The 10,576-nt window shown below is 38.8% G+C and overlaps 1 protein-coding gene across 1 annotated transcript; it reads right to left on the reverse strand.

The window, feature by feature from the left end:
* Positions 1 to 7,563: 7,563 nt before the first annotated feature.
* LOC149846462 (protein PLANT CADMIUM RESISTANCE 2-like) lies at positions 7,564 to 10,300 on the reverse strand. Its single transcript, XM_089996361.1, has 4 exons — positions 9,874 to 10,300; positions 9,728 to 9,799; positions 9,424 to 9,636; positions 7,564 to 8,253 (listed from the first exon to the last, which is right to left on the reverse strand). Exons 1-4 carry the CDS (start codon positions 10,073 to 10,075, stop codon positions 8,177 to 8,179), a joined length of 564 nt encoding a protein of 187 aa, XP_089852487.1. The 5' UTR covers positions 10,076 to 10,300; the 3' UTR covers positions 7,564 to 8,176.
* Positions 10,301 to 10,576: the final 276 nt, after the last annotated feature.

Raw genomic sequence — 10,576 nt, forward strand, 5'->3', positions numbered from 1 at the left:
GCCTGAAAACAAGCATATTAAGGGCCTTTATTCATTTATTTTTTTTCATTAAGTTTTGTCTCATACGAATGCCATTTGATATGTGTCTTTTGTCGTGCAGTTTTTAGTCCTGTAATTTTAGATGACTCTAGTTGTATTTCCTTTCTAGATGGATCAAACTTTAGTGATTGAAAAGAGATTGTTCTCTTTACATTAGGGTATATGGATTTAGATCTAGCCCTAAGGATAGATGAACCCACTGCCCTGACTAATCAAAGCATTGTTGATCAAAAGAGTATTTTTGAGAAGTGAGAGCGCTCAAATAGGCTTAGCTTGTTGCTTCTGCAATCTAAGGTGGCTAAGAATATTAGCAGTGTTATCCCACAATGTAAGACAGTGAGAGAATTCTTGAGTACTATTAAAGCACAATTTGTGAGTTCAAACAAGGCCAGAGCCAGTATCCTAATGTCAAAACTTATATCTATGAAATATACTAGAGGAGAAAACATTCGCCACCACATTTTGGAAATCAGGAATATAGCGTCTCAACTGAATGACATGAAGCTGACCATTTCTGATTCTTTCCTATTGCATTTACTTCTAGCGTCTTTACCCTTAGAGTATAGACCTTTTAAAATCTCTTACAACACACATAATAATGAATGGACGTTTAATGAACTTATATCCAACACTACAAGAAAATTGTTAATTAGCGACGGATTTTTTCCGTCGCAAATTTGCGACAGATTAGCTAGAGAAAACTTTCTTCATGAATCCGTCGCTAAGTAGCGACGGATTAGCGATGAAAGTTGTTTCATTGCTAATCTGTCGCTAATTAGCGACAGATTAACGACAACAATTTTTTCGTCGCTAATTCTCAATACAAGAAAACATTTTAGCGAGGGATTTAGCGAGGGAATTTTTCTGTTGCTAATTAGCGACGAAAAAATTCCCTCGCTAAATCCCTCGCTAATTTTCGATTTAAACCGAGTGCAAAATTTTCCCTCTCTCTTCGTTCGAAATTTAAATCGACCACGCTCGATTTAAACCGACTTTGATGATGCAGAGTGATCGCTGTGCAAGTCAGTTCATGGTGGGCGGTGATGATGCAGAGTGATCGCTGGAGGACGGCGACGCCGGTTCAAGGACGACGACGCCGGTTCACGGAGGACGGCGATGCCGATTCACGGAGGATGACGACGCCGGTTCACTGAGGACGGTGACGCCGGAGAGCACTGGTTCACGGAGGAGAGTTCACGGAGGACGGCGATGCCGGTTCACAGAGGATGACGACGTCGGTTCATGGAGGACGGTGATGCCAGAGAGCATCGGTTCACGGAGGACAGTTCATGGAGGACGGTGACGCCGGTTCACAGAGGACGACGACACCGGTTCACAGAGGACGGCGATGCCGGAGAGCACCAATTCACGGAGGACGATACAAGTTCGGCGACAAGGCAGAGCGATCGTTCTGTGCAATGCCTGTCGAGTGCGGTATAAGTCCGGCTTATTGCTGCCGGAATACCGCCCGACAGGGATCAATTTTTTTTTATTTCTTTTTTAAAAATTTAGCGACAGATTAGCGACGGATAATGTTTGTCGCTAAGTTGTCGCAAATTAGCGACGAAATTAACGATAGATAAGTTTTTCCGCTAATTAGAGAGCAAAAATTCGCGATGGCCTCTATCCATCGCTAATGTGTTGCTAATCCGTCGCTAAATAGTTTAGCGACGGCTAAGCGATGGATATAGTCTGTCGCTAATCCACGATTTTCTTGTAGTGCAAGTGTGTTGAAGAAGTGAGAGAGATTGAAAGAAGAAAAAGTGCAGAGTACACATATGGCTTCTCATGCACCCAAGATAGGACCGAAGAAGAATGCATTCAAGAGAAATGCTAGGAAGAAGCCAGAAGGAGATAAGACATTCCAAGGCAAACAATCTGACTCTACTCTCATAAAGTGTTTCTTTTGCAAGAAGAAGGAACACAGGAAGGCAGATTGCATAAAGTACAAGAAGTGGTTGGAAAAGAAAAGTAATTTGTCATTTGTTTCTCATGAATGTAATTTATTATAAATTTTTGAAAATAGTTGGTGGATTGATTCTGGTGCTACTGTTCATATTTCCAACTGTTCCTAAGCAGAAGTTCCAACTGTTCCTAAGCAGAAGGGAACCAACAATACATGAGAAGAGCATCTATTCATGAAACAAGATACGTTCGCAAGTGAAGGGTGTTGGGACCTGTAGGATTACTTTAGATACAGGCATAGATTTGGATCTTCATGATGTCCATTATATTCCATCATATAGTAGAAGTTTAATTTCAATTTGAAAATTGGATAAAATTAGATATTATTTTAAGTTTGAAAATTCCAAATTGTTCATTTATAGAAATTTTATTGAAATTGATTATGTATCAGTTTATGATGGTTTGTATAAATTGAACGTGAAGATCTAAACTCAAGAGTCTTTGACTTCTAAATGTGCATTGGTTGAGAATAAACGTAGCATGATTAATGATAAATCATATATGTTTTGGCATCGAAGGTTGGGTCATATCTCTGCAAAGAGAATAAAGCGGCTTGTAAATGAAAGGATCTTGAAATCTCTAGATTTTATCGACAATAACCCGTGTGTTGATTGCATAAAGGCTAAGCATACAAACACATATAAAGAAGGTGTCAAACGTAGTAGTGAGATATTAGAGATAGTCCATATGGATGTATGTGGACCTTTTACCCCCTATTACATAGGCAAAAAATATTTTGTCACCTTTATTGATGACTATTCTCGGTATATATATATATATATCTACTTAATCTTTAAAAAATTTAACATTTTTCAGATGTTCAAAGAATTTAAGAAAAAGTAGAGAAACAAGTCGATAAAGTTATTAAAATAGTCAGGTCTGATAGATGTGGTGAATACTATGGTAGGTTTACTGAGATGGGGCAAAGGGAAGGACCATTAGCACGATTTCTCAAAGAGAAAGTCATTATGTCTCAATATACCATGTCAGGTAGTGACTACCAGAATGGTGTAGCTGAAAGAAAAAATTGTGCACTTAAAGAAATGGTCAGAGTCATGTTGAATTATTCAAGACTTCCCATGAAGTTGTGGGGTGAAGCCTTAAGGACTGTTGTGCATATTTTGAATAAGGTTCTTACAAAATCTCTACCTAAAACTCCCTATGAGTTGTGGACAGGTAGGAAACCATCACTATCTTATATGCACATATAGAGATGTCCAAAAAAGGCTAAGTTGTATAACCCCCACATTAAAGCCTTTGATCCAAGAATAACCAATGAATATTTCATTGGTTATCCAGAGAGATCAAAAGAATACAAGTTGTATTGCCCATCTCATTCACCACAAATTGTTGAAACGGATAAGGCAAAATTTTTTGAAGATGGTTCAGTAGGATTAAGTGCAATTCAAAACCTTGGTTTTGAGGAAATACAGGATCCAGTTTCATCACCTGTTAAGGAAAACATCGAAAGATACCACATTATTATTCCTAATGATGATGTGGTTGATCAGCCGGTTATTGATGCACAAATCCAAAGTGAACCTATTATGGATAATGCAGAAGAGCACAAATATGATGATTAAGTTCAATCTGAGCCTGAAGAATGACCTGTTTGGAGATCCACAAGAATTAGGAGATTTGTCATACATGCTGATTATATGGTATACTTTCAGGAGCCTGATGATTTCATAGATATAGATGATGACCCGTTGACTTTTATGGAAGCTGTGAAAAGCAAACAATCTACACACTGAATAGAAGCCATAAAAGAAGAATTAGACTCTATGGCTAAAAATCAAGTGTGAGATCTTGTCGAGTTATCTAAGGAGTAAAACTCGTAGGGTGTAAATGAGTCTTTAAGACCAAGAAGGACTCCAAAGGTAACATAGAGAGAAGGCAAGATTGGTTGATAAAAGATTCACCCAGATAAAGGGCATAGACTATAATGAGACATTTTCTCCTGTCTCAACTAAAGAGTTAATGAGAATAATTTTGGCCATCGTAGCTCATTATGACTTGGAGCTACATCAGATGGATATGAAAACAACGTTCATCAATAAAGATCTGAATGAAGAGGTATACATGGATCAACCTCTTGGTTTCTTTAAAAATGATTGTCTGGTTTGCAAGCTTAACAAATCAATATATGAACTTAAACATGCCTCTCGACAATGGTATATTAAATTTTCCAAAGTCATTGTGACTTTTGGGTTTACAGAAAACATTATTGATCAATGTATATACCTTAAGGAAAGTGGGAGTAAGTTCATTATATTGATATTGTATGTGGATGACAGTTTGCTTGCAACCAACGATATAAAGTTACTTTCAGAGACAAAACAGTTTCTTGCATCACATTTTGATATGAAAGATATGAGTGAGGTTGCTTATGTTCTTGGCATTGAGATCCGTCGAGACAGAGCAAAAGGTTTTTTAGGCCTCTCCCAAAGATCCTACATAAATAAGGTGTTGAAGCGATATGAGATGAAGAATTGTTCTCCTAGTTCAACACCCATATCAAAAGGTGACAAGCTGAGCCTAAAGGATTGTTCAAAGGACGATGTTGATAAAGTATAGATGTGTGCTTATCCATATGCATTAGTTGTTAAAGGTGCCCGTTAGGTATAAAGATTCATGTCATTTGTTTCATGTCGTTAGATTTCATGCTAGTATATGCATGATTGAATACATATATGCATGATTGTCTCACTATGATTGTTTTTGACATCTTATAACACATATGCATGATTGATTCACTATACAATTTTTTTGACACCCTTATAACACATATACGCATGATTGAATCACTATGAAAGTTTTTTTACAACCTTACAACACATATATGCATGAATTCATCACTATAAATTTTTCTTAGTGCCTTATAACACATATATGCATGATTTAATCACTATAAAAGTTTTTTGACAACCATAGAACACATACAAGCATGCTTTCATCACTATGACAACCTTAGAACACATATGAGCATGATATTAGCATATATGAAAGTTTTTTAATGCCTTATAACACATATGAGTCTGATATTAGCATATATGAAAGTTTTTTAATGCCTTATAACACATATATGCATGATTGAATAACTATAAAATTCTTTGACTGCTTTAGAATATGATAGGCATGATTGAATCACATATAAAGTTTTTTGACTGCCTTAGAACACATATAAGCATGATTTCGTCACTATGAAAGTTTTTTGACTGTCTTGCAACACATATATGCATGATTGTGATACATAACACATTTATTTGACAGCCTTATAAACTCTATATGCATGCATGAATCACTGTGAAATTCTTTGATAAACTTAAAACACATATCTGCATGATTGAGTCACTATACATTTTTGTTTTCAGTCTTAGAACACATATTTGAATTTTGTTAATGTCCTTCAGTTTATTGTTATTCTTTGTGTCATTCAGCCATTTACTTTGTTGTATTAGATTAGGTGCATTGCATATAATTTATTTCATTATATTTTGTTTATAAATACTAACATTTTTTTTTTCTTGTAGGATACTGGAGATGATCAGCATAGAGGAGCTGATGGAGGCATGGAGAGAGGCACAGATCGACAAAATGAAGAGGATGATGCCCAGAATCTTGACGAGGATTAGATTCATTTGTTTAATTTATTTGACATGCTTGTAACTAATTATAACTTGGCAAAGACTGTATTTGGTTGTTAAAGTTTGCCTAACTTAGAACTTGTGTTACATTTGTTCCACCTGCATATGTATTTTTTATGTGTATTTTGTTTTTTATAAGCAAGTTATAGGATTTGTATAACGAGAGATTTTTCTCGAGTTTCAGAAATTTTCAAAAAAAAAATTTAATTTTTTTTAAAACTTAGCGATGGATAATACCCATCGCTACTCCATCGTCAATTTGAAGCAGTCGTCGGTTTGCGATGAAATTAAATCTGTTGCTAATGTCCGTCGCCAAATTAGCGATGGACATTAACGACGGATACGTATCCCTCGCTAAATAGTAGCAACTGATTAGCGACGGATTAAATTCTGTCACATAACCAAATCAGTCTCTATTTAGAGACAGATTAACGACAGACATGATCCGTCGCCAATCCGTTGCTACTTTGCGACAGATAAATTCTGTCGCAGTTTAGCGACTAGGGTTATGTGACGGACGCTATCCGTTGCTAATCCGTCGAAAAAGTCATTGCTAACATATTTAACAACGGATAGCGTCCGTCGCTAATATGCATTTTTCTTGTAGTGATCCTCACGGAAGATGCTCCTTCCGATAAACTCGCATAGAATTAGGGGGAATGGTTACACAAACTGTTTCCACTATGTGCCTATAAAAGGGGTATCATGAGCGATCCCCAAAGATGACATATACAGAAAAATACGGTTATACAGGAAAAAATGAGAGAGACAACAGGTTTTCTTTGCTTACCTCTCCATTCAGAAGTTTTTCCATACAGGTGAGAGAACATGTCCTGCTCATCGACTGCATACGGCAACCTACGCTCATGGAGGGCCGCAGTCTGGTTCAAGAGAAGCCTTCCTTTGCTCTAGCCACCACTAGTGGCTTCCCCTACTTTTGTCGCCATCGCCTTCCATCGATCTCGGCTCAGCAATGGCAGCATCAGGCATATCTGCCCCCTGCAACTGCATTTTTTTACACAGAATCCAGTTTCTTCTGTGTTTTTGCACAGGCCAGCCGATTAACGCAACAATTTTTTCTTACAGTTTCGTCCATAAGTTCACCACATATAATATGAAATCACAATGTTTTTTGCTATGGCAGCGGATGAAAAAAAAAGAAGATCCGTCCCAACCAGTCCCGTTTGGATCGGGGACGTAGGATATAAAACAGGGAAGGTGAAAATCGAAGGGATGAAAGTGGGAATGGTGCCCTGTCTCATTCTCCCGTCTCCGTTAATGAAATTATTAATATACCCTTATATTATCAAATCTTTATATATACATACATATATTCCTAACACTAAACCCTTTCTTTCCTTATTTTCTTCTTATTTCCTCTTAAAATAAAAATAAAGTTAATATGAGACAAGGATGGAATAGAGATGGGATGGTGACAGTCATTTTGAGACGGGGATGGACCACCGAGGGAGAAAAAAAATTTTGAGATGGGAGGGGGTGGAGACTTTGTCCACTACACCAGTCCCCAGTCCCCATCCCCCAATGACCGAGCCCAAGTTGTACCTGGATCCAAAATCAATAGCTAAGATGGAGAATTATCATCACATTTTGTACTTGGCGAATGCATCGTGCTAGTAGCACAGACACGAATGCCGTGTGGATGACATCAGATACAGCTCGCCCCAAGTACAAAATTACAAATCTGTCAAATTTGTGCATTAAGAAAATTGGGTATATCTGGACCAAACTGCTTAGGAATAAACACTAACTTCATGTGACCACAAAATGTGGTTGAATTTGATTTTTCGGTCTTAGATCCGGGCCTATTCTAAACCAGAACCACGATCCACTTGGCAAAATTATACTATCAAAACTGGTTTCCCATGCTTGAAACAAAGTAAAGAAGATGAAGTTGGTAGAGTTCATCCATTACATAAGCCTTGGCCAACGAAATATACAAAAGGAGGGAACTTATTATCATCACCAATCGAAGGGAAACGTCCCACTTACAAACTATTACAAAATACAATCTATATTCTCACACGATACAATCTGCAGCTTGAGGAGAGATGGAGTTTTAGCGGCTCATGCCTCCTTCGGTAGTTGGGGGTGTGGTGACCCCTCCTGCTTGCTTCTCAATATTTCCTTGCCAACCTTTAACACATGATGTAAGACAAAAAATGTTATTTACGAATGAGAGAGAGAGAGAGACTCAGTTATGTCAAAAGTTGGTAATTCCATCTGGATTTGGTATGAGCCTTTTCCGACTGACTTCAAAATCAAAATATGAATACAAGTTGGCAAAATTATCCTATCAAAACTGGTTTCCCATGCTTGAAACAAAGTAAAGAAGATGAAGTTGGTAGAGTTCATCCATTACATAAGCCTTGGCCAACGAAATATACAAAAGGAGGGAACTTATTATCATCACCAATCAAAGGGAAACGTCCCACTGACAAATTATTACAAAAATACAATCTATATTCTCACACGGTACAATCTGCAGCTTGAGGAGAGATGGAGTTTTAGCGGCTCATGCCTCCTTCGGTAGTTGGGGGTGTGGTGACCCCTCCTGCTTGCTTCTCAATATTTCCTTGCCAACCTTTAACACATGATGCAAGACAAAAAATGTTATTTACCAATGAGAGAGAGAGAGAGAGACTCAGTTATGTCAAAAGTTGGTTGTGGGTTGTGAGTTCTCTCCCTTATCTTAAATGATGAAGGCAAGAGCGGAGCCACTCATGAAAAAAATCACTTTACTTTTGAGAGTGAGTGAGTGTGGTTGGTTGGTAGTTGTCTCTATCTTATCTTAAATGATGAATGATGAAGGCAGGGCCACTCGCCCCCCAAGAGCTGTTGGCTAAGCTAGACTGTCCGTCAAGGTTTGATTCTCATGGGCATTGTCCGCTTGCACAACTTGCACATGTCTCGGGGTCAGCTGTCCTAGTCTTAGAGTTGTATGCTGCACATAAACGGGTCATGTTCCTATTGAGGTATTCTGACCCGCCGACCCGACCCGATTGCCACCCCTAGTTGACGCCCATATATGTGATGTGTGATCTCCGTTCATCTTAAACAAAACTCGCCACTCTATCACTTGGCTCGTGCTGGCAAAGATCCGAACTTTGTTTGGAGAACATGTTTGGTTTTTGTCAGAAATCCTGTTTTTCGATGGTTTACCCACAAGCTCTGTAACAAATTTCGCGACAATATCGTGAGAAATTGCCTGGAAGTTTAAAATGGCAATTTCTCGCAAGATTAATGAAAAAACATAAATACTGCGATTTAAATGCGAGATTTAAGTTTTAAACGGCTATTTATTGTGAAAAAACCATGTATTTTATTTTTAAATAAATTTTATTAATATTTTTTTTATAAAAATCTTAATTTATTTTTTTATTGCTGAGATTTTGCCAAAAAAAAAACTGGAAATTTATGATTTTTTTTAAATTTCTCGTGAGTTTTTGACAAACGAGATTTTGCAGAAAAAAACGTTTGTCACTGTGCCTACAAGCCAAAAGCCATCAATGCTGCGGTCGAGCCGCCCTAGCTAACAAATACAAACATCTACCAAACACCACAGGAGACGACTGGGCCAAACGAATGTAACATGAGGTGTTCAAGCTTAGGTGCATTCTTGTGATGAGTCGAGCTTGAGGTAAATTTCTGAGATTTTAGGCTTTCCCACTGGTAATACAAACCATGAAAATTTCAGGATTTACTATAGGAGAGAGAGAGAGAGAGAGAGAGAGAGAGAGATGGTGTTACTAACCAAGGGGTACGTCGTATCCCCGGTTCTTGAGCTCCCTGTATTCTTGGCAGAGGGCACAGGGCTCGCAGCAGCAGTGGACCAAGCAGTCAGCGCAGGGGTGCTCGTGCAAGGCGTATTGCGACCGCAACTTGGTGCGGTAGAAGCACGAGTAGAAGCACGCACAGCCCGTCAAGTACTGGATCAGAAAGTATAACGCCGCGCTCATCGCGCACGCTGCACATCACAACAATCAATCAAAATCCAGATGATGAAAGAAACCACCACCAAACAACAAACATGGAGAGAGAGAGAGAGAGAGACTCACAACTCGAGCCACGATCCAAAATCTCAGCGATCTGTCCGAAGGTGATGCACGGGCACCAACAAGTGATACAACCTATCATTATTTATCATTATTTGATAACATACATCATCCAAAGAGAGAGAGAGAGAGATGGGAAAAAGGCTCACAGTTGGCGAAGTCATCGAAGCAACCGCAAAGGCCGGTGGTCCATGGTCCCGGCGGCTGACCGAGCGCCGGTGGCTGAGGCACCGGAAACTGAGACTGGACGTACATGGGAGCAGCAGAAGGGCCCGAACCCACGGGTATCCCCGTCGACAGGTACGGGTATTGCCCTCCTTCACCCATGTGTTGCTGCTTTGTCGGATACATAATGATCAAATTCTAGGGTCTCACTATGTATCTCTCATGGGTGTCTTCTCCTCCTCCCGCAACGAAGAGGGAGTCTACACAGTCTCGAATAAAGACCATATTGGTTTTTGTGATTATAAGTCAACACGGTGTTTGGTTAACGACGAAAGGAGTTTCGACGATCTTTCCTGCCCATTATCTTTATTTTACTTTCTTCTTATGACCGAAATACTTTTTTTCTGGACAGAGAAAGCTGGGGTTAGGGGTACCCGTACGTGTTTATTAACAAAACAAACAAACAATATATACATAGCTACATGGGCCAGTTAAGATTCATGTGTTGGATCTGAGTATTAAATCCAAATTATAGATCCGGATCCCGTTGAGTCTCACAAGAATTCAATGAACCACTACCTTAGTGAGCCCTTGAAATATGCAGTTATTGAAGGTGGTCATTGGATATTGGGTCTCACAAGAATTCAATTAATCACTATCTCAATGAGCCCTTGAAATATGCAGTTA

Source organism: Nuphar pumila, chromosome 2 (assembly GCF_984573655.1).
Source record: "Nuphar pumila chromosome 2, dmNupPumi1.hap1.1, whole genome shotgun sequence".
Lineage (NCBI taxonomy): Eukaryota > Viridiplantae > Streptophyta > Magnoliopsida > Nymphaeales > Nymphaeaceae > Nuphar > Nuphar pumila.

What these genes read in the sequence shown, in the direction of transcription:
- LOC149846462 (XM_089996361.1), bottom strand. Translation starts at nt 10,075, where the DNA reads ATGTATCCGACAAAGCAGCAACACATGGGTGAAGGAGGGCAATACCCG. An exon ending in CTTCGATGACTTCGCCAACT is followed by an intron (nt 9,800 to 9,873) that starts GTGAGCCTTTTT and finishes AAATAATGATAG; the next exon opens with GTTGTATCACTTGTTGGTGC. An exon ending in TTTGGATCGTGGCTCGAGTT is followed by an intron (nt 9,637 to 9,727) that starts GTGAGTCTCTCT and finishes TGTGATGTGCAG; the next exon opens with CGTGCGCGATGAGCGCGGCG.